Source organism: Augochlora pura, chromosome 7, assembly GCF_028453695.1.
Source record: "Augochlora pura isolate Apur16 chromosome 7, APUR_v2.2.1, whole genome shotgun sequence".
Taxonomy (NCBI): Eukaryota; Metazoa; Arthropoda; class Insecta; order Hymenoptera; family Halictidae; genus Augochlora; species Augochlora pura.
The window spans coordinates 37,494,260-37,519,937 of record NC_135778.1 but is presented as its reverse complement, the minus strand read 5'-3'; the positions used below and the strand labels follow the sequence as shown (position 1 = coordinate 37,519,937).

Here is a 25,678-nt window from a genome sequence, read left to right as displayed (position 1 = left end):
AGCAAATAGGATATTTTATATTTGGATATGTATAGTCGATTCCTATAAAATATGTTATTTACTGTTTACTATTTCAAATATTATTTTACTCGGCATTGGATGAAATAGACGAGATAGGATAGAACGAATCGGACACGGGAACTACGAAAAAAGGAAGGAGACGGTCGAACAGGTTTTATATTCCCCTTCTACGGAATGTGACGTCACCAGACGATTGGTCGGTGGTAAAGCAGTGGCGGAGAGTGAACGGAGAGATGGCGAGCCGCCCACGCAGCAAACCGACAGAGCTAAATCAAACGCTTTGCGGTTTCTCTAGCGCGTAACGGCGGTTGTACGGGGAATTCGTGTCGTTTTGTTATCCAGCTGGAGATTACGCATCATCGGTGGGCACGGATCCAGGACAAGAGTGTAGAATCGTGACCACCTGCCTGCCGTGTTTCGTAAATAGAAAATAATGTCATAGACGGCGCTAAACTCGTCACTGACGCTGATGTATGGCCGTGCGTCCGTGCACTACGCAGGTCAACGAACCGTTTCGAAATTTTTGGCATAATCTCGTAAAGGGAGGAAGTTTTGCTGTATCCTGCGTACTCGTTCTGTCTTGTAGGCCTCCTACGAATTAACTATCTGCCAGGAACGGGTTCAGCAACTCTCTCGTGAGCCTGCGCGTAATTTGTCTTGAACTAAACCGGCAAGGTCCGCGGCCAACGACATAAACACTGGCTGGCTCCCCTTCTTGGCGCAACTCTCTCGCTGTTTGCGCTAAATTCAGTGCCTGTTGCAGTTCTATACGAATTTACGTGGGCGACCATTGATACTTTTAGCTAGTCCAGCGTAAATAGACGCGTCTCGATCAACATTAATGAAAGACATCGAAACGTTCCTGAAAATAAATTTTGATTTTAGTTACGGATTATTATAGCATACGTGCTCTACAACTAAAATGCACGTAATTCCTATCAGAAAGGTAGAACTGTATGATATTTAATAAATATTTGATTTTCTGCTGCGTCAGCTATCGATTACTAACACAGTAAATACTTCTCGCTCGAATGACGCTGGTCACCGACATGTCCTGTACAAATTCTTATCCTTACAGAACTGTGTCTATTTTAGACAGCAACAATAACGAATATAATTCGATTATAATATAATCGTAATATACAAGACTAGAATATTTTGGAACATACAAACAAAAATCTTTGCGGTGAATATGTTAATGGAAGATTTTACTCTATATCAGAAGATATACCGTTAACTTTGTCCTAATGAAGAACTGTTAATTGATTTCTGTGGCGATAATTACAAAACCAGCACTTGATATCCAGGACTGTGGGCGATCATAGATTGAGAGCCTTGAAAAACCGTGTTATACGATATGCTCGGTGCATAGTGATTCATAGCCGATTGGACTATGACGTAACGCGTCACCTATAACAGAAAAGAGTACGGTGACAGAAAAACGTGTCAAACTTTAATTCCGTTTAGGCAGGAAGTTCCTGCGGATTCAAGTATGGTCGTACGGTCGTCACTTACTGTACCTGAGATCGCGTGTTAATTTTATTCGAGCGCACGATCACGTTTATAAGAAATGGAAACCGAATGAATGGAGGAAGAAACGGGAATCTACATATGTCATAATATCTGAATAAAACATTTATAACCGTCAGAGGGTCAAAGTCATTCTATTACTATTATTATTACTACTATTTCTATTACCTATGTTTTTATTTCATTTCCAATTTCTATAATTGAAGTCTAATTTAAGGTCTAACTTTAGTGCATATTGCATTCTATTTCTTGATTAATTCCAGTTAATCATAAAACAAGAAGAGAACATCAATGTTTTTGTCTATAATGATTTCGATTAGATATAAGGAAATATAATAATTAACAGTTATAATATAATATAATATTAACTGTCAGGTTACGGCATAAAAATGGCAACCGGGTTCAGGGTAGCGGGAGAATGATGCTATCAAAGTTCATGTTACACGACGTCATACAAAAATCGTAAGTTATACGATACGTCGATCGTGTCACGTCATGCAGCGGGCATCGCTATCAATTACATTTACATAGTACATAATTAAATTATCTTCGTTCAGATTTCTTTTGTTATCAGCTACGAGCACATATTTAAAAAAAATAACAGCATACTAAATGCACACAGAACGATATCTACTTTGAAAAATGTTTACGATTCAAGATTGGTTGATTAAAAAATACAGAGTTCTTCAAATTAACCAGAACTCAGGACGCCACATAATCAGAAATATTTTATAAAGGTATAAAACAGCTGCACAAACCTCTGATTGAAGAAATAAAAGTTTTAGTTTCCGTTTAGGGCAAAAAGTAAGAGATAAAAGTGAAACAAAGTACCCGGTTCTGGGGACATAACGGAAATGGAAGTTACGTGCCTCCGCGACACTACCGCCACAAAGATTTAGTTAGTGCTGACGCGTCGTTTCCGAATGAAAAACTACTCGTGCACGTTGTTCAGTCGGTAAGGCAGCTATGGTTTCGTCGATCGTTAAAACAGAACACGGGGAGGGGAAGCAACAAGGCAACATGGTGGCGCAGGTAGTCAGGGTTAGTTCATTTGAAAAGCCAAGCTGTAGCAGAGCATCAGTCGGGTGGCAACTGTCGAGCATGTGCGTCCTCCCTCGTGTTCCTTAGTCGCGTCTCTCGAGTCGTACATAGTGCATAAATTGCATGTACACCCCGGTACGTGAACAAACGGTAGACAGATCGCGAACATGTGATTTTAACGGGGAGTACAGTCCGTTAACGCCGAGAATCGCGTGCGTGGAAAGTGAAGGTTTTCCTGGCCGGATATATCGTTACCCTGCAGCAGCCTCGTTCGAGGGGGTGGAGAATAATGTTCTGAGTCGTGAGCCACGCACATCATGGTTGCTAAGCACTTCACGCAGGGTAAGTTCCTAACTGTTCTCGAGCCCAGATGCTTAACTCGTATGCATCGATGTCCCACGATTTCTTTTTGCCTGATGAACGACGATGATATACGTTGAATTATTGTCGTTCGTATCGGCGACGAGGAAGAAATAAAAACGGTACGTGCACGTAATGACCATGGTGCACCTATGGTGTACGGTGGGTGGTGCGACTGGACGTGCAATAGCGAGAATAAAAGGACTGGCGGACGACCGAATCGCCTTGTTATTATTGTTATTCTATCCTTGGTTTAGGGTACATTCGGTACGTTTCCGTGTAAAAAGGTCAATAAGAACGGTATTTCTTTCCGACCACTTGTTTCGCTTATTTCGAGTAAATAATTATCTATTGCGAGACGTGACAGTTTTATTGTGGTAAACGTCGGTTTATTTTACGGTCGAGCAATGGATGGTACGCGAACGGTAGAACGCGCACGAAAATTTCGTTCGTATTTTGGTCAGGTTTCGAAAGAAAGCTTGCCGATCTGGGTGGAGTAGCATTGACCGATTGTTCCCGGATAAGAGAGCTTGCGTGAGGCCGATGTCAAGTTCGTGGTAGCTTTTAAAACGTTCGTTCGATGTTGCCGATCGATCGATTCTCTGCGTAATCTTGCTCTCGCGTGCAATATCATACATGGACGCTTTCCTGCGCAAAGTCAATAATAATAGACGGACATATAGCTGCATTTTTATGCTTGTATCCCGATTCTATTGACCATGTATTCTTCTGTAAATATTCCATTGTTGCTTCTATACGGGAGAATTATTTAAAAGAACAATTTTCCTTATTGTAGCTTTTGTCTGAAAATGGAGAACGAGCGGAAGAGTTATAAAAACATTTCATTGCAATAAAAATTATCGTGTGCTATGGCAATACATAAGATTACGTCGAAATTTTTTGGTTCGATTGAGAGAAGGGTGGAAAACAATTTGTTCGCATTTCTCGACCCCCTTTCATTTGCATTGCGACATCTGGTGGCACTAGAGCACGCGATAAACTTCGATGTAATTAGGGGTGCGCTTAATATCAAGGTAACACTCGTTAAAGATGTAAATATCATTAATAAATTCTAAAAGAATCTGGATTAATGTAGCGATCGTGCGATGGTATGCGAGAATTCTTCCGCTCTGAATCTATCAAACCTTTTTCTCTCTCTCCCTCCCTCTCTTTATATATGTATATATACATATATATACACCCGCAGTGCAGTGATACGTCCAGGGATTTCCATCTTCCACATCGCTTCTTTTGAATTCTTTTATCACGTCGATCGATAAAGTGCGAACGCTCGTATGCACGCTTTTCAATGAAGCTTCTTATCTACCTAATTCGGAGTAACACTTTGATTCATAATGGCTGGTTTGTTGCCATTTAAAAATTCTTTGGACGTCTCTTATGTTGTTACGAACGAGGACAAAATAAAAATGTTTAAAATAAAAATTAGTCTTATATTATGATCAAATTATAGTTATGTCAAAGGTGTCCATTCGTTGTCGAATAGGCACTTATGTTGATTATAAAGTTATGTTTAAATATACGAAAGTTTATCGTATTTGTATTATAATGATTAACACTTCGAACGATTGCGATGGCAATGCACTGCACAAAGATCTTTTAAAATGGTCCGAGAAAAACACCCTCTTTTTCATAACACGCAATCTAGTTTCAATACCGAAGTATACAATGCAATCGGCGTGCACAGCTGGTTATAATATGTGTGTATGTCCAATTGCACGTGTATATTAATGCAGTGACGTTATCGTGCCGCCTATTATAAAACTGCTTATACTACAAGCACGCGAACAGTTTATACACATACCTTCAAAGGGAGAGAGGGATAGAATTAAGTTTCTGTAATTTTAAACAGTTGCAATATTTATAAACTGTTTTATCTAAATAGCAACAGCTTTTCGATACTGATTAAGTTTTTCAAATTAGTATTCACAATCGTTTTGGAAATTATCATGTTCTCTCAAAAAGAGAGAGATAAAAAATTTGTATCCTTTTTACTAGGTCTAACAGATTGAAAATGATGCAATAATATTTTTAATGTCTAATTATAATCAAAAATTCGTCACATAAGATAATTCAATAAATCATTTGCATCTGTAAAGTGTTCAAATATTACTGTATTTATAAAGCAAGCATAATATCATATGCATAAAAATATTATTCTTCATAGTAGCACAAACAATTTCGAAAAAGATCGTCGATTCTCCATTCTTCGTTGCAAATGCCGCTTCAAATCGATCTCGGGCAGGATAAGATTAATTCCGCGCATCATCGTAATGCTAGACACATTTCCGGGAAACCGACACGACGCGTGCCTCGAGTGATTCCGTGATCGTGGTCGATATCGATCGATCGATCGATCGTAAAAAATCCTTTCTGTCGGATGAACCGTGGAATTCCTAACGAATTTCTCGAACGGTTCTCGCCGCGTCGACCAATAATGAGTTCCGGACAAAGTTCTTCGAAATTCGATTTACGTCGACCTAGTTTGCGTCCCTTGAGAAACTTCACCGCGACGTCACACACGTATGCGTACCGATGGACATCTCGCGCGAGTGAGTCACAACAGCATCCTGGTCGGCAGGTTTCCCCGGAATTTCGAACTCGTCTGGATGATTCACCGGACATTGTAGACGTCAAAAACCGTATTTCTCCAGGGTACAAGAAAATACGTAGCGCTCGCCACGCGATTCTTTCTTGCCTGCGTTGGATTCTTGCTCGGTTACGGATTTCCATTTTGCTATTTTTTCAATTTTTTCAATTTTTTTATCAAATGGGTCAAAATGTCTAATGGTTAAAACCGAAGGTTATTTTTTGCTAAAATCATTATATCGTTTAGGAACGAGCAGAAATAAAGTATTGTATAGTTAGCTACTGTTCGAACAAAGTTATCGTCGCGGCCTCTGCTTTGTTTTGATACGAACGGATTATTCTGTTCAATAACGGAAACAAGGGTGCCGGGTTACAGGCCAAAGTTGCGCACGTCGCAAGGAGATAAGTTATCGTATCTGCTAGCCGTGGATGTCTTTCGGTCAGGATAATGCCGGTTGTGTTCTACGTATGATAATGCGCCCGAGTTAATTATTTCCTCCCGTTGTTACGTGTCGTCGACCTGCCTGAGAACTCTTCGGGGCTGCGCTGTCGCTGGTTACTGGATCGTTGCACGGAACCTACGGTCTCGATCGACGACACGGATACGAAATTCTCGCCCGAAGACCTGGCGCACCGTGAAAGAAAGAGGGAAAGAAAGGAGGGGAGGAGAAAATTAAGCAGAGTCGCCTCCAGCGAACGTAAACACAGATGCTGGTGGAAGCTGTAATTATCGATCGATTTTCGGTACCATCTAATTGAATATGAGTCCGTGGACTGGTTTCGCAACAGCTTATTAGACATGCTTTATCAACCCTTTGGCGCTATAACAACGTGTTAGACTCGTTTGCAAAGATTTCGATCACGAAGAGATAAATATGGATGTTATGCACATTCTTTAAATCGAATCAAAATTCTAATTATCTGTTATGAATGTCTAAACATTACCGTCATCTATAAAATATGGATAGCAGAATTATTTGTTCAGATTTGAGAATGAATCGTGACCTTAACAATTTACTGGATATTGAAAATATAATTGAGGTGTTGCGATTTAAATTTTCAATTTTAATTTGCTTAAATAAAATATAGTTTTATACAATTTTTGAGTTTGTTGATGTGTCGAGATTGATTAGTAATATAGAAATGGTAATAAATATAGTTGCGGATAAAATCGTATTGTAAATGGATCGAGCAAAGTGATCAAAACACTGCTGCGATTGTTACTGACCATTTTTAGCAAGGCATCCGAATTATTTCGTGATCAAAGCTGGAAGATGTAGCTCCCATTCGTTATTCGAGGCAGATAGGAGACACGAATGAATAATTATACCGCGCTAATAAATATGCCACCCTCTCCCGTGTTCTTCCTCTTTGGAATATTCCAACCGCGTGTCGCTGGTCCCACGCTATAAATTATCCTCGCGTTTGGTTAACGATATAACCTCAAATTCGTACAATACGAGACTCTTGTTGAACGAGTGAAACAATGTCGGATCGTTTTGTATTGGTTAAATGTAATAATAAGTATCCAGACTTAATGCAAGTGCTCGAACAAGGATCAGTTTATTTTTGCTTTAAATTTATCGGAACAAATTCGATTAAAGCAAACGGTTTAACAGCTGTGATTTTCTCTTGTTATACCAGAGCATATAACGAATCGAAGGCCGACTAATTTTTAAGGTAAATACCCTAAAGGCGCTGATCAATTTTCGAGAATACACTCTGTTCACGGTACGCACGGTTTGCAACGTATATGAAATAATATCGCACGAAATTCCAGAGATTCTTCGACAAACGGACTGGTTCGTACTTTTCAGAAATTCGTGGAACCCGCGTAACCATGAATTCTGCATTCTTGTTAAACGCAGTCGGATCTTCGCCAGCTCGGGAAACGGATGGAGATCCGTGGCTGACGATAAGGGGACGCGGTTTCCAAACAACGACAGAGAAAATAGGAAGCTTGAGGAGGACGGTCGCGCGTTTCACGGAACCGGCGAGACAAACATCGCGTTAGTCGGAATTCTGTTCATGGAAATTTAATACAAGTCGCCCGTAATGATCCCCCCCCGAGTTCGTACGAAGCTTTCGTGTCACCGTTGCGACGCTTCTTCTAATCGCGGCTTAATCTCGGAAACCGAGTGTCCGCGACACCGAACTGGAAATGCAAGAAGGAATTACACGCGAACGCAGTCCCGCGTCATGCTCTCTTTTTTCTAGACAGGCGGCCCTCGACTTTCGCACATTCTACTTTCGCGCAATTCGCGATTTCGCACATTTTAAACAATTCAACTTTGCAAACCTTCGCGGTCGAATGTCGCACCCTCTCAGGGGACATCAGACTTTAGCCATCAGATTATAGTGTTGTTTCGATCAAGAGGTCAAGATTTTGACAATTAAAAATATGCATGAAGCCTTTATGCACCTAGACAAATTTTTAACTATTATGGAAGAATGCGATCCTAATGGAGTATTTAAGACAGTGCGAAAGGATACTGCGAGGTTATAGAAATCTTTATCACGAAAAGAAAAATTATTTAGTATTTAAATTAGCAATATTCAAATTGCAATGTCGCCACAACGATCGATTTCTCTCTATATTTTTTGTCTAAAAAAGTCTATTTTTTAACAATCAGAGGACAATTTTATAGGAGTGAAAAGTCGACTAAAATTTAAGAATAGACACGTTCGGAGCGCGTAATGAAATAGGCGTCGGGAATTAAATTGGAAATAGCGTTTTACGAGGTTCGAAGAAAATCTCGCTGCTCACAGATTGCGACTGTTTCATCGTAATCTCGACTTAATTAGCGGCTATAGGACCCTCGCAAATGATCCGGTGACGCGCGGTGCGGGATTGTACACACACTGCTCGCGCCCACCCCGGAACGTACGCGAGGTAGACTAATTTAACACTTCCTCCACGGTTTGCCTTTTTCTACCGGTTCATTAAGCTCTCTCCCGCCTTTGTATCACCTGCGCTCGCAGGTTTTTCATCGGCTTCCTGCGCATCGAAGAGAACGCGGAACAAACGACGAATTTAAAGTCAACCACCATCCACTTCCGACGAATGCATGCCGTCGAAATTGCATTCCTCGTGTCGACGGTATTCCTCCTATTTATTACACGTTCCGTTCTTTCACTTTTTTCCGTGGAAATTACTGGAACTTTTTGTATTCTTCAAATTATTGGCATTCCGTTTGAGATATATTTGTCACCGGTATGCAAACAGCGAGCCAGAATTTTCAATCAGAAGATTGTTATTCGTTCGTTGCAAAGACGTTAATAGTGTTTGGATATGTTGTTTCTATTGCATTCTTTTATATCCACCATGTTTCAATTTGCCACATCGATCGATGTCACAATTTCGTAGCAAATAAAAACAGGACGCGCACTATTTCGTTGAATGTTAGATAATTACTATAAAATATTTGAAACGTGTCTCGGATACCGAAATAGAATATTCTATAAAAAAAGGCTTTCGCTAAAATAGCGTGGCGAAGTCGAAAATGCTCGGCGGGCAGTAGGATCGCCAAGAACTATGCATCGAGTCGTCTCAAACTACAGGGCATCAAATTTCGCAATAGTTCACAGGACGGGCCATGGCGCGTCACGTGACTCCACGACCTTGGGGAAATACTGTCCGTTGCTCAAAAGAAGGCACCGTGAAAAGTGTAGGACCGCCAACCGTCCGCGTTAAGAGAGACGTAATCAGGTGGACCGATCTACCTTGTTTCTTGCGTCTATCAGTGTATTGGTATTCTTGTTTACCAATAGAAGCGGATTTCGGGATGTCGTAGACAAGCGGGGACTACCGGCCGCGCAGACCGGGCGGAGCGAGGAGGGGATAACCCCCCCTGCCCCTGGACCGAAATCGTGCCATCTTTTGAGCAACGGACAGTAGGACCACAGCAGCTGACATGCAGGTGCAATGTGTGCATCTCGCAGGTGCTTGCGCTGTGTTGCACCTGCGTGCCCTGAGCACGTGGTTCACGGTGATGATTGGAGGAGATGCGGTCGAAACCGGATGAAATCAAGCCTCTTTTTTTGCTACTTTTTGCACCGCTATCGGGCCAGCGTGACAACAATAATTTACAGTCGCAACACGAGCATAATTATGTTCCAATCAGATTACCATAATTCAAGAACGTCTTCGAAGATGTTTCGGAATCGTAAAACCGTTTTAGTGCTTAATTATTGAGCTAGAGGCGTATGCAAATTTACAAATCAATGCGAATAGAGATATTAAGACATTATATTATTAAGATATAATTTGTTGCTATGACTATACGAATGAGCAAATTTCCATCGTAGATAGAAAGAATATTCTAATTCTAAGAGGAAAAGAATAAACCTACCTGGATTCTAAACCTAAAGGTGAACGAGATTTTAAGATAAGAAAAATATACCTTGCATTTGAAACAAGGAAGTTAACCTTGAATTTTGAAGACTATACTGTACTATACGCTAATATAACTGAAGACTATAAATAACTGTAAACTATACTATACTACACTTACAACTTTTTTATTTCACAACTTTTAATTGGATGCATAATTTAAAAGTTATCCGAGTCTTGTGTTGCATGACTCGTCCCGCGTAGTCCTTTCTCATTTTGAAAAGACTGTTCGATTTTTGGTGCTCGTGAAAATCCATTTAGCTCCATTGTTCTTTCCCTCTTTTGAATCGGCTGACTGCTCTTGCTCGAACGAGACGGAGTCCTCGCGTCTAATCCATATTTCCGCGTCGCGTTCCCGATTCCCTATTAAAGGTTCGATTGTATTGGAAATTGACCACTCGAGGTGACAAGGAATCACCACGTATGGTATTGTCTACGTGAACAACAGGTGGTCGGAGGATTTACCAGGTTTCCATATCGCGTTGCTCCCAACCAAACGTGTCGATCAATGCCGAATGAACATCTGAGCTCGGATAACCGAAGGCTTGAAACAGTGAGAATGTTGCAGAGTTCGAAGACGCGACGCGCCCTTTACTCATCCACGAGTAACGTCTTCGTTCGTCGATTCGAATTTAATTAAAGTGACCGATCAGACTGTACTCTATTTTTTCTAAAAAATAGCAGATCTTATGCATTTATTATGAAAACGAATAATTTCAAACAATGACAATATTAAAAGAATTAGAGGACATCCAGGTGATATTTACACTGAAATTTTTGAAGAAATATATAATATAACAATATGGAAAATATTTGTTTTATTATATTTTATTATAGCTATTGGATATTATAAATATTTTCAAAGAGATTTCACACTTATTCGCGAGGATGTATCGCAGCTTTCGCAGGGTAAATTTTAAGTTCTGCGACGCAGATACGAGTGTCGATAAAATTTCTGGCAAGCATGTGTTTATCGAGTAGCTACGTCTCATTAACCATCTGTACGGTTCTTTGTTCCAGGCTCGAGCCCTGAGTTCGGTGTCCCGGACATGACGGTCATCAGCGACATCGACGAGACGGGAATCAATCGGAATCTTCTAGTTCGATATGGGAGAGACCAGATATACGTATCCTTTGATTAAATCTACCAAGACGGAATTAAACTCCGTGTCGGCGGCCAGGTAAAAGTCATCGATCGCTAGAAAAGACCAAGTGGATTGCTTTGTCGCAATTGCTAAAAGAATGATAGTCCGTACTCGCACATGAAGATATTCACCAAGTCTTTAAATGAATGATTTTTTTTATTATTTTGAAATATTTCTAATTTTTAGATATATGCATAAGTATTATTATAATTCGAATCTATCGATTCCAAAAATTATTTATTTCCATGGAGAATCCATAACCGGTGTCTGTAATATAATTTGACAATTTTTTATAACAATTGGAATCAGAATTTTGAACTTTCATGCTTACAGTTTAGAAGTATATTGTAATTATTTTATTGTATCATTCATAGAAAAGTATAATTAAAAGTGTAAAATTGTATTAGAAGCGTTCGACGCCTGACGTAGACACACTGCTTCCAATTGGAATATCAAAAATTCCGTACGCGTAGCGTGTAAACTAACAAGCACACTCGGTCACATGTGAACTGCCTTACTCCGCGCTAGCGCAAGAGTTTCGCAAAAAGTGGGGAACGGATGTCCGTCCATTTCATCATTCCTCGTCATTACGTCCTAGAGTTAGAATTCCTCTCATGCTCGAACGTCTAACTCGCTCGAGTTTGGTCTTTGCCTCGCGATGATGTAATCAAGACCATGATTTATATTCCCTTTTTCAACGCGAACGTCAAACCACCGATCAAATCGCGTTGCCGTCACGTTGTTACGGATTATATCCATTGAAAGTATAAAGCATTAGGAAATATACGGTACAGGACCAAGCAAGTGTTTAATTGTGATAGATACAATAATTAATAATTGCATGTAATGTATTAAATATCCAGTGAAAATATCAAATAATTTGAATAAAAAGTCGAGCAAAATATCGATTATTTGCGTCTATAATAAATTACAAATTAACATGATATTGTGATATTAAAGTATCAACGTTGTTGGTTATCGAGAAGGATAAATACCGGAGCTATTGCCTCAATAAATATTGCAATTTACAAATTATTAAGCACAGGAAACATTTTAAATTTGTTCAGTTAATAGAAGATCGTACACATTTGAAAATAATTACATCAACGTATATGATGTTCAACGAAGCACAAGGTATAAGCCCACCCATAGAAGCTCGGCGCGATCACAAAGGGTATCATTGACCACCATCTTCCGAATTGACGGTACCCAGAATTTCTCCATCCGTCGGCTTTCCCCCGTTACATTTCCCACCGAATGAAACACGGTAGAAAGAAATTCTATTCGCCCGCGCGTCTCTGGGGATGTGGAATTTGAACCTTGCCGTGCCAAAAGACCCGCTTCGACGTTACCAAGAATGGTAGCCGGAAAAAGAATTAAAAGTAGGGAATCCAAGTTGGAATAGAAAAGCGGGTGTACGAAGGAAGACGTAGCTGCTTTGGGCCGAGAAAGGGAGAAAGAAGAGGGATACAGGGGTGGGTGTAGAGAAGAACTATAGGTATGAATTTTGTAGGGGTGGGGCGTTGCTCCCGGGTTGGTTCGTTGCCATGACGACAACCCCAGTCAGCTGGTGAACCACCCCAGGGCCAGACCCATTCATCGGACGGGTTTGCCGACCCAACGACCGACACCGACGACCCACTGTCGTTTCTTGCCGAGCTTTAATCCCCCGACCGTGCGCGGACAGCAAGACAAGACGGCCAAATGATCATCAGAAAGCTCTCTAGGGTAGTGGACACACGGTTACTGTACTGTGGAGTAATCAATTGCCGTGTCATTTGGCTTGTTTTCGGGGATAGAGACCGAGCTTCGAGGGTTAATATGAATACAGTAAAGTACAAGCATGTACTCATCGATTTCGATAGCATTGAAATGGTACTTATTATGGAACAGCGTTTTCGTATCATGTCCCCGTGTTCCATATGCAATGTCCCTATTTGGGAACGGATATTTCAAACGGGCATAAAATACGGACGCTGTTTCATAAATCGGGGAAATGCGAAGACTAAAGTACACGATATGGAACAGTATGTTCTTGTTTAGAAACGTCCGTAGCTAATTGTGACACGACATATGTGCGAGTGAATTTTTAAAGGACAACGTTCACACATATCGATCGCATTCGTATGATTGCGCTCCCGTTTTATAAGAGGTCACAATTGAGCGGCGTTTCATAATAGGTACTTTACCTTAATTAACTGTACTCATCGAATAATGTTCTTTTGCTTATTTTTCACTGGAAAGTTCAATATGCTTTATTCGATAAATATAAAGTTAATTATGCCTGGAAGCAGACCGAAGGAGCAACATTTGATCACCCCATAGTGACCGGTACCACTACCCTATTGTTACTTACAATTAGCATCGAAACTGGAAGTATCGGCTGGCTCGAGGCTGGGAATATCGAGAGTCGACACCGGCGTCGCGCGACGACCCCTTTATTTAAGAATTCAACTTAATCCGATCGGAACTGTAATTGGTTTTCGGTGAGAGAATACAGCCTAATGATTCGGGGACCATACGATGGGATGGCGGAACTGGGAACTTCGAGCATTTATAACTCTTTGAGAAATCTAAAAGAATTAGCTGGGCTTGGCTGTTCGATGAATGGTAACTCCCATTTGTTAACACTATTATCAATATATTTTCTTACAATAACTTGAGAATTTATTATAATTCTAGATAAATTATGTAATTATCACTTACGGATTTTTACATGGTTGTGGAAAGATTCTAAAGACAAGTTGAGTCTGTTCCGTCATGCGATAGTGGATGGAGGGCTAATTGGGCTGTGGAATATAGGATTTATATTACGGAAAAAAGTTTAACAATTCGATGCACAAGCAATCAGAACTTTAAGCGACAGAAAGCGAAAACATCTGACATGCAGCGTTCTTTCCTGCGACCGCAGATTTAACCTAACAGAGTCGCGTATGAATGAGCTCAAAGTGTGCTCTGTGTGCGAGCACTGTTTGCTATGCGACGCGAATGAGTTGCTGGAATGTGCCTCGAATATGTCGGTTTACCACGTGTTACCAAGTTTTTCTACAATTTGCTTGAAACGATCCCGCGATTCGATCCGCGACCGTCCGAGCAAATTAACAGCGAAACCGCATCGTGTTCGGTGCCTTTGTGATTCTTTTTTTCTACTGGACGCGTCGGCAACGGGACCGCATCTAGCCGACTCGTCACGTTGGACGATGTCGTCCGCGTGCGAGGATTACGCCCACTAATGAGTTAAGCGTGCCTCGGCGTATAATTGCCAGCGGAGTTTTTGCCGCGCTCGGTTCGCCCGCGATCAAACACCGGAATTCAAACGCGCGAGATGCGTTCGCCTCGACGATTTAGGTCGTCATCGTCGGTGAACTCGTTAGCGGGCACTTCCTCGTGCGCCACGACCTCCGACGTCGTGGCGTGTGGGACGGCGCATAATATCGCCCACAAGGAACATCATCTCAGTCGGTGAACGGGACTTCACAGTAGCCCCGATTTTCGTCCCGCTGTTCTTCTTAAGTTTGCTAGCGAGATTCCATCGTTGTCGCTTTTCCACTCGATCTCTGTAAATAAAAAAACCTGCTAGACTGTCGGGAAAGTCGATGATTTTCAGTGCTAACGCTAGATATTTTAATTACAATTTATTCGGTTCCAATCAAATTAGTCAAATATACGTCCAACCTACTCTCCAGCCTGGCGGAACTGGATTAAATTGATTCGGATTTGAATTCAAGTTCTAATCTTTTCGCGCAATCGGCGTGAACTCATTCGGACGAGTCTAACATGAGAAATAGGATCGCGTGTTAACAATCCGGCCAATAAAATAGTACAGTCCTGGGGCGGAGGGTATCGGGTCGATAGATCGCCGTTCGATTAAATAGCTGGCCAGTGAGTCGTTCGCCTTTGCGGCTGCTTCCGATCGAAGATAGCTAGTTCCCCGGGATGGAAGGCACACCGAACTAAGTGTCTGTCTTCTGGATTAACATTCGCCCGTCGTCCCCGGTTGGCAAACATTTATTTGCATCAACCGGCCGAGATTGCAGCTTATTACGCGAAATAATATGACCTCTCCTGCGTCGCTACTTGTAACGGCGGATCGTGGATCATCAGCCGCGTTTCAGAGCCGACGTTTACTGTGCGCAGACCTAGGATAATTTTATTTGATACATATAGAAAGAGTAACTGTTTGAAACAATTTATTTCAGACCGTTATTTTGTCGTTATTTGAAAATCAAAATAATATATAATAATGAATAACAGATTATTTTGTTAATTGATAAAAGAAGAAATGATGCAGAAAATAATAATGAATTAATAAGACGATATTTTGTCGCATGTAACGAGTCTATTCATACTTTGGTACTGTTCAATTTGTATAAGATTTCTTTCAGCGAGCTGTATTGATAGGTGGGTGTCAATACCAAGCGTAGTCGTCATTAGAAATCAGATCCGCGCGGAAGCAAATCGTAAATAGCACGTGTCCGGACTTTCACGATGAAAGAATTAATAAAATCGTTTTATTAATGTTCCTGTTAATTTGTATGCTGTCGACGCGCGCGCCGCGTTTAGCCGTGGACGCCGAACCACCGCGACGGGGGTCCCGGTCGACCACTCGGCGCTCGTCTCGTAACTTTCAATTTTCGTAACGCAATTAGCCACCATAGAAAACCGTAGCCGATCGACGAAACTGCATTGGTTTCCAGTAATTAGCCTCGTCCATCGCTACCTTAACAAGATTCGATCGGCCGGCACCAAACGTTTTCATAATGTACACGGTGGGGGAGGCTCGCTTAAATTGGAATTTATTATATTCGATCGACGGGGATAATTGACGCGAAGCACCGTTTAAACGGAGACGAGCCTAACTTTGTTACCCCGTTTCTTTTTCATTTTCCTTCGAAGATCTTTAGAGGCTGGTAATACGTTTAATTGTTCCCTTGTGAAGGCTCGTTCAGGCACGACCGGTAATTTAGTCGAGCGGAGTTGATTATTAAAACAATTTGATCAAGCAGATCCATTTCGGCGGAGATATACCAATACCTCTAGTTTCGGAGAAAATTCTATTAATGCCTAAATTTTTTATTTGAAAGTAAATAATGAACATGAAAAATATTTTATTGTAATTTTCTGTCGATACAAAAAGTCTCATTCTTTTATTGTTGCACTATAGCACTATCTTTTTTGTTACGACTTGAAAATATTTTTACAACTTAAACATAGAATGCGATTATCCTGTTTATATAGCATAATGTACATTATTATATTTTATTGGCGCTGCGTTTTTCCTCGAAGCCGCAGATATTGTTTAGAACCAACGCATCCGCTCTACGCGCTTCTTACTCACTTCGCCATTTATCTTGTTCGCGTCGTTAGTTTTGCCATTCGTCCGTAACCAAGAACTACGTTTATCGTGGTCTGCAATTTTATCCGCGTTAGAGTTTTCTTAGTTCGAGACGGTTGAGGATATCCGCAAGTTAATATAAAACTCAATACTCCACTTCTCTAATCGGTTAACCGAGTATGGCGAACTACTTCGTCATACCAGGAAGAAAACAGCAATAAACAGGACTCGTTTTGTCATGGAAATTTTTTAAAGTGGTTTACGCTTATGCTCCTACATAATCAGTAATTTTATTTACCATAAAAAAATTTAGTTGCAACGATTGCTAAATCATTAAGAATATTTAAATTTCCAATGAATTAAGATCAATTTGAACGGTTTATTAAATGTAGTAGACGTTAATAAATTAGCAAAATATTCGATCAATGTCTCGAACATACGACGACGGATATTCATATTAGGGTTCACGTGAACTTTGTTCGTATCTGGACGAGGCGAGAAAACGTAGGAGTAAGCAACTTCGGTCTTTCTGCTGTATACTGTATACGTTCTGTCGGCCACCCATTATCCCCTGGTACTCGAGGTACTCAACGCTCTTTTGGAAAGGCTCGGCTCTCTCTCTCTCTCTCTCTCTCTCTCGGGATATCGGATTAACCCTGGCCTCGGCGACATGGTCTAAACCGGAAGCTAAAGATCCGTCTTCACCTTCCTCCTACTCCACCGGTTATCCAATCGAGCAGACATCATCTTTCAACGTGCTTTCTACTCGTTTGCTAACTTGTTACATATTTGTTGTTTGTTCTGAAATACCACTGGAGTATGAATAGAAGAAAGACGATGAAACACCGTCTAGTAAAGCCATAAATATATTAATAAAGTACAATAATGCACGATATTCTGTATTTACTGTAAAAATACGTAAGTGAAATGTAAAATCTTGTAGGCGCTAGAAAAATTTAAGAACATTGTTATCTCACAGTGATCAAAGTTGCTATATTAACCGTCGCGAACTAAAAATGTTAGTAACGTCGGTCAAGGGTAGTGAGCATGTTAACTATCCCGAAGCAGCTGTTGCGAACGGTTTGAAGGCAGTTCGAACAGCTCCCTCGATACCAGTTTCCCCGTCTGCTTGTTGTCTGGGAAATCTACAGGCCTTTTACCTCGAGCCGTAATCCGCATCCCCTAATCTCAGACGCGGAGGGCAGCGCGAGACCAAAGCCGACCGACGCTTGCGAACGAGAAGCTGCCGCGATTGTGTCGACGTCTCCGGTCCGCACCCGCCATCCGTTTACGCTCTCCTCCTCTTTTCCGGTATTCGGCGCGCGTATACAACGGATACTTTCGCGGCGCGAGGGTGGCTCTCGTTAACCTCTCGCTGGCGAAGCGCTCTTAGCCGGTTTCAATTGCTTTCGTCGAGGACGAGCCACCTTTTAGCGGCGTGTGTCGCGGGGTCGAGGGATCACGGGCGGTTGACAAGAGAGACAGAGAGAGAGAGAGAGAGAGAGAGAGAGAGCAGAGTGGAGCAGACCCGGGATACACGGGGACACACAGGGCCAGAGGGCCGGATATGCGGTCGCTCTCGAGAACCCTATCCACTGTTTGCAGAATCCGCTCGACGCGCTGGCGAATTAGGCCACGCGAAAAAGACGAGACGTCCAGGTCGAACCGAGCGCATCGTCCTCGATGACCGTGCTCTCGTCGCCGCACTGTAGGGTGGAGTGGCGAAAATTGGGTAAAAATCAAAGAACGCCTGATAGAAATTAAATCATGCGACGATCTTTTCTTTTTACGTCGAAGCTGAAATATAACAGAATAAGAAGAAAATAGGAGGAATGTAGTATGAGTATTTATTCAGCTTGAGAATTTTTGTTAAATTTAAAATAGTTTTGTGATTTATCCGGTACCACGTACAGTTAGATATTTTTAATGTAACAGTCGCAGCATTTATGGTGATTTTAAATAGTTAGTTTTCAGCCGATTAGAACGATGTTTTTACATTATAAGAATCAATTTTAGAACAAGTAGAGCGGTATATAATTGGTACACATTTTCATTCATTTCCAATCGATTTTCCCTTTAATTGTTTCTAACTCATCGACCGATTTTATTGAAATTTCAAGTAACATTGAATTATAGACTACCCGGAATAAAATCCTAACTTTTAAGAGACTCGCAGGGTTGTCGCATAAAAAGCTCATTTTACTATAATATTAAACTTGAAAAATCGTATTCAGGTCACATAAAGCGAACGACCAGACCATTGTGCAACGATTAAACGCGATTTGCCGCGCTTCAGTATACTTTTTTCTGCCGCGTTTGTTTTGAGGTCAATCCCTTGTTAGGTCAACCGGTTGCCGAGCCGAATTTTATTGAAAATTTCATGCTCTGTTTGTGACCCGTCGCCGGCGTCGCCGTCCGCAACCACGGGAGCACCCTTTTTGGGTCACTTCTACCCCGATCGTAGGGCTCTACTGATCCGTACGGGTCCCGTACGCTGACCGTCATTAGTCGTCGCTGGATCAAGTTTACCGACGGAGCACCGTGGAAGCGGTGGATCGTGATTGATGATCGAGGAACCGGCTGGCCAGGGCATTAGAGGATGCGCGATTAGAATTCATTTGCGGAACAGATGTTTACCGTCCAGCTTCTGTTCGATTGTTGCCCGGGGAATGTTGTTGGATTGGCCGCCGAGAGCCGAGGATTTGAAATAGTGATTAATATTCAGGTGCAGTGTTGCGTCTGTGCGCCTAAGCCGGGACTGTTGGGTTCGAGTTAGGAGAGTCCGGTGATCGGAGAATGGATGATTTTCCGTCACAAGCCTTTTTAACATGTTAATATTTAAAGGAATATGTACAATGTAAGACCTAGCACCAGTTTAAAAGATATATAAAAATTATTGAATTTTGCAACGTTCGGGACTAGTTTGGTCAATTCTGAAAAACCAAGTTCTCCTCGGATCACGGTGGTTTTCCATCAACTGCCTGTTTTCCCAAGAGGAAAACGTCTGCTACCCAGCCCAGAGGAAACTCCTTACGGGCAACCGCATTTCCTTCCATTGTCATCCGCGATATTAATCTCTTCCGGCCGCGGGAAACGTTCCTGAATACAGCAAGAATCCAAGAAATTCCGGTCAAAGGACCAAGTCCGTCCGCGACGCGACTTGCACTAATAGGCGCGCGTGCCTACAGTTTTTACGATTTTGAGGGTCACGGTGAAAAGGGCCTTGAATCTCTTTCCTGTCGCTACGGGGAAAGTGTCTGCGAAAGAGAACCTTCTTTCCAAGCATTCGCCGGTGATTACCGCGATGAAAAAGAATTTTTGTTGAATATCAACTTTGAGAGCGCCGCGATGGAACAGATAATAGAACATTTTTCTGCGACTCCTGCCTCCGCAGAAGAGCTAACTTGCTTTGAGAGCCTTTCAAGAGTTTCTGAAATGCCAATCTGATCCTGTCATAGCGGGAGATTAATTATTCGAATTACAACTTGCCAATATACAACTGGAAGCGAATGCGGTTTACCAGAAAGGTTTCTATTTCGAACGCTTCGTTGAGCGTCTTGTTGGGTCGACTGTAACGTTGTTATCATTTTCTCGGAATCGTTTATACGATATCAATTTATTCAATCAGTTATTCTCTGTAATCATATTCGGACTGCTTCGAAAGATGTTGGGAAACACTGACGTAGACATTGGCGGCAGTATTCAAGTTTCCGAACGTGCTATAATGTCCCATATAAGTTATTTAGGTGAAGCATTGTCGATAGTGACCCCGTTGTCGACGATAGAAGAACAAGTTGCAACGTATCATGTTCGAAAGATATCTTTGCCCTGTCGTCGCTTGTCCGACAGGTTCAATCAATGATGCCTGTTTGTTGGGGGTAACTCGAGACCTGCTAATGACAGGTAGAAAGGCTTCCTTCGTGTCACGACAAAGGAGGAAATATTTGCCTAAGGACGCGGAGGAAAGGTCGTGGTTCGAAATAGACGCAATGCCGCGGAGACTGCGAAAGGTTAGGCTGAAAAGGTTCCCTCGTCCTACGATTTCCAGACCTTTTGTCAAGGTTTCCGTAGCCCTCATAAACAGGATATTCTTCCCTATATTTCATCCTATTGTTACGACTGTCTACCAAATTCGGCGGCAGGTCAACTATAGTTCGGTTAAATGTGCCAAGGAATCTTATATCCACACAGCACTTTTAGCTCGAGTAGCCACGCCTATACTGTAAATATATTATCGGCAGTGTGCTAGAAAAATGCTTTCACTTGATTTTACGTTCTCTACTTGCAGCATTTTTGTAGCCAGAATCAGTAAAGTTATTTATTAAATTTCAGTTGATTCCTATCAATTACCGTTTTAACTTCCTTTCGGTTTACAGATCTTAATAAAATTAGAGAGAGGTATATAACAATTAGCTTTATTATAACACAATTATAGTCTAATGTAAATATACATTTATAACGTAACTATAACTAAAGATTTAATGTTTAAATATTCTGGGAGTTGAATGTATAGTTATTATACATAGATCACACTGACGCGATCCTTTTTTAAAATTTCTAGCTAATTATCACGTTTTATCTAGGTATTGCAAGTATTGTAATGTTTCTAGCGACGATCCCATGGCACCCCATATTGCGCTTTCACCCAGCTCGAAACCATTGACTTTCCGTTTCGCTTTCTTGTGACGGCGTTACGGCGACACGAAACTACGAAAAGACTCGCGCGTGCAGAATCGTTGCAAAATGAAACGCGCAACCCTCGACGCGCGGCGGAGGGTTCGCGCGCGCACCCTATTCCTCGAAATGTTATTGTTGCGGACGCATCCGGAACAATTCAGTCAGCAAAAAAGAACCGTTAAAGCGTGACCGAAACGAAGATTGCGCTTACGAGGCCGCGGCGCGCTCGGCCCTATTCTTTTAATCTTTAAACTGCCGCCGCGCTATCTTCACTGTTCGAGCTCGTAGAACGGGCGGAATTCAGACATTTCGAGTAATTCACCGCGCCTTGGAAGCGCGTGCTACTTTCTTGGCCAGGGTAGTTTCCACGCAACCCCATTCTGTCTTTTCTTCATCCCTCTTCTGTAGTCTTTCACCCATTCGTTACTCTTATCTCGGCACTGCGTCGAAACGCGAAAAGACTAGTGAGGGGTTGTTGTCCCTTTCCGTGCATCTTCTATTCTTTCAACCCTTCGTTTCTTACGCGTTTCTTTTCTTTCTCTTTAGTTTACTTCGTCTTAACTATGCCACGATAATTAACCACTTCAATTGTGATTCGTTACGTTCTACGAAGTATATTTAGGTATTGCGTCACCTGTTACGTTTTATGAACAATATTTATAATTCATGTATTAACCCTTCATATTACGATTCATAAAGAATATTACGAAATTAACCCCTGATATAGAAGCTGATCATTTAATAGCAATATGTGTACTTTAATAATGCCTATAAAGTTATCAATAATGTTTGATTAAAAGTATTTAGCTCGTCCAGATAGAACAAAGTTATTATTAATAATAAAAAGTGATCACTCTAAAATTATTCGACGTTAAACCACGTGATCCAATCGAGGAGAAAGCAACTACTTTATAACGTCGTGAAAGTAAAATTAGGTGTCTTCGCTCGAGAATCATATGATGATTAAATTCGATTGGAACTTGATTTCAAGTGTTTCACTCGGAGCTATAAAGCAACGCGTTGAGAAGTCTAGTCTAGATCGCGCTCTATAAAATGGTGCTGCAGGAACTAGAACGGAAAATTGGTTGTATTGGGAAGCAATTCTCGAATAATACTATAGAACACACGCTTCGCGTTCCTTTGTTTCCTGTGCTATTTAGCTTCAACATTGTACGATCTCTTGTTTCAACATACTGGTTGAACGAACTTCGTGATCCAAAATTAAATTTTATATTGAGATACCCTTTGCAATAATTTTACTTAATACATAATTCGTTACAATTAAACATTCCATTTAAATTTCTTTAAAAATCTACAATAAAAGTTCTTGCTGAAAATCACAATTTAAATTTATGATAAAACCGTATCGCGATGAAATTTTAATAACAAACGGATATTTGTAATTTAATTTTCGATCGTACAGGAAACGATTCCTCGATTCTTCCGACAGAGGCAGCGCGACGAGCGAAGGACTAGAAAAAGTGTGGTGCATGCAGATTGTTGCAAAACGAAACGCGACCCCCGATGCGCCGTGGGGTTCCTTCTCCCTCCCGATCGAAATATAGCCGAAGGAAGGGTACCGTTGTACGTATATAGGTGTATTATCCCCTTTCTCGCTGCCGGCATTCGGCTCGTGAGTCATCCCCTCGGGCTCACACCCCCCCGGTTTCCCTCCGGATTCACCCCCGAGCGTGACGTCACTTGGCGGTCCCCCACCCGCGGCCATCGTCGAAATCATGTCATCGTTCGGTTATTATGCAAGGGACTGGAAACGGTTCGGTGTCCCGTCGACGTTCGCCCGAGGTTTCTTCGTCTTCTTTTTTCGTCATCGTCGTTGGCGATGTGTCAGCAACGCCGTCGTCCCAGCAATCGACATTGTAGCTGACGTTATCGTCGGAGTTGCAGTTATCGTTGAAGTTATATTTTTCGTTACAACTGTATTTCTTATCGAAGTTCCTAGTTGTAATTGTCATTGCAGTCTTCGTGGTCATCGCAGATAATGTCATCGATAGTTCAATAATTTTCAACGAATACATAGTTGATGTTTCGTTGCAGCTATATTGTCGTCGCAATTATTGCTGTAGCTGTGTCGAAGTTATCGTTGTAGATGTTGTCGCCGCTGTTGCCGACCGGCTGTTGATCGATAATGTTCGACGAATTCCGCAGCCGTTATCTTCCAATAACGAGGCAGCAGTTTCGCAACTGCGAAAGAAAAATAGGGTCTGGAGAACACTCGGCGGTGGATCCGTGGTCAATCGGCCGTCGGATCGTTAAAAAACCGTCTCGACTTCCGTTTCCTGTACCGACGTTGAATGCACCGCGCGCACCGGTTAGTTATCGAGCTCTTTCTCCTCCTCTCTTTCACTCACTCACTCTCTCTCTCTCTCTCTCTCTCTCTCCGTCTCTCTTTCTCTATCTCTTCTTTTAACTCTCTCGTTCAGTCTCCGGTCTTGCGTTCCATCGACAATCGACGACGGAATAAGGGATGAAGTCGAAGGAATTACGAATGAAGAGCCGTCTGAAATCGTTGCTCGGCAGACTGCGCTAGTGTTTTCCGAGGATCGGGCCTAGTATCGAACGTTTAATTAAATGGGATTATATCTTGCTCGCAGGTAGCGCTATATTTATGGCAATTTTCTCTCCCCCCCCCCCTTTTTGTCTTGTACCTACTACTTCGGAGTGGACTCGGTTGATAATCTGGGCTGCAGATGGCTGAAACAAGTGCTCGTAGTTTCTATTGCCGTTCCGATGTTCTGGCATTGTAAATTATGACTTGTCCTTTGGGAACGCTGAACGTGACTAAGAGAGTGTGAATTATAAGGGGAAGATGGGTCGAGACGAAGGTACAAATGAAAGACAGAGCAATACGTAATTAACGTGCACAACGCGTGATCAACAGTAATAATCAATACCAGCAATATATAATGTATAGAAACCGAGTGTAAATCGATAAAAACAGTTGCCCTTTTTTAACAATTTTTTTCAGAAAGAGAAATTGTTTATCAAATAAACAAATTATTTATACAGTTTCGAATTCCAATTTAAATAAATTGAAGATATTATTTTATTAACGTCAGATTATTCAATTGTCTAGAGAGGGGATAAATGTCTACGCGGTGCCTTCATCTTGCGACTGGCGTAGGCGATTTTTAATTTAACATAAAATATCCGCGGCGAAGCGATCACGTCGTCGATTTCGGTCGAAGACCCGAGACTCGATGCAACGCAGAAGACGTTAACAGGTGTGCCGCGGCGCGGAGAGCGATTTTAAAAGTGCCGTGGCGTGTGTCGCGTGCGAGCTTTTGCATCTACACGCGCTCGGTCTGACGTCACACGTACACACGTCGAGCCCGCATTGGGAATGTATGTGGTATTATCATTCAAGGCGATTCACATGGTCCCGGGGAATGAGAAATAATACCGTCGACACGGTTCCTTTCAGCCGCGGCAAACACTCCTTCCTCTTACTTTATTATTCTCTGCCGCCTTCTCTCTCTTACCGGCTCGCTTTTTGTTTATAACTTTCTTCTGTACTGATTAATAGGCGATCGAAAACGTGGAGAATAGAACGTGCCTGCGTACTTAGTATTTCCTTAACACAGAATTATACTCCGATCCGCAGACGTACACGGGATCCATATTGGTGGCTGTGAACCCTTACAAAGAGGTGGACTTCTACACGAACGTAAGTAATATTGGATTTATGTATTATCGAGATTCTCTGTTTAATGCCGGTGCACGCCGGCGAACGTGATCGTTATTATACCTTGCGGTCGTTGCACGACCGATCCAATGAGAGCTGCGGTTATTGGTAGATTCAAGACAATTCGGGTAAGAATCGATGCAGTTAAATCGAGGCGTACGGTTATTAACAGGCTCCAATTACGAGGACCGGATTGGTCGCTAGATAATTTAATCTCTTGTATTTTGCGATCCGTCGCGATTTTATCGTGACTGTGAATTTTACGTATTTGTGGCAAAAATTGACGGACGAGATAAAAACAGCTGGTAAGATTAAAAGAAACTTAGAATATTAGTATACAAATTCCACCTTATTAAAAGCTATTAAATACAAAAATAAAATTACATATTTTTTGTGTATCGGTTGATGTGGCTCGATATTTTTTTATAAAAAAGATATTGATCTTTGTATGTCGATAAATTATTAGTTCTGCATTTTTTTAATTTTTCGAACCTTCGCTAACAAATTACTCGATCTAACGTCTCAATATCATTATCAAAGTCATTTATAAATAAAATCTATATATATATATTTAATTTCCTATTTATATGCCCGCCGCCGTACATATCTGTTTCGCAACATGTCAGAAATATGTTCGACAAGAAGAAAAGTCATTTCATAGGTGAAAAAGGGGGAAAAAAAGAAGATGAATCGAGCATGGCTCGATGGGACGGAGCACCGTGACCCAGAAAACCTTTCAAGAGCCGATCGTCGTTTCGTGATATCTCCGCAAAAGCACGTCGCAGTTTCCGTTTCCTGTTTTCAGTCGGAGGCCTGGCAACTGCAATACGATAAAGTCGTCTCGTCGCCGCACGATTCGTAGGTCT

General features: G+C 41.7%; 1 protein-coding gene across 2 annotated transcripts in view; it reads left to right on the top strand.

Annotated features, from left to right (window-relative positions):
* The first annotated feature begins 2,646 nt into the window (after positions 1-2,646).
* Positions 2,647-25,678, top strand: part of Myo81f (unconventional myosin 81F) — a 49,669-nt gene continuing 26,637 nt past the window's right edge. For both annotated transcript variants that reach the window (XM_078185624.1, XM_078185623.1), the window contains exons 1-3: positions 2,647-2,934; positions 10,973-11,079; positions 24,732-24,794. In XM_078185624.1, coding sequence (XP_078041750.1) covers positions 2,910-2,934; positions 10,973-11,079; positions 24,732-24,794 — 195 coding nt within the window. In that variant the 5' untranslated portion in view covers positions 2,647-2,909. The remainder of the gene's footprint in view (positions 2,935-10,972; positions 11,080-24,731; positions 24,795-25,678) is intronic.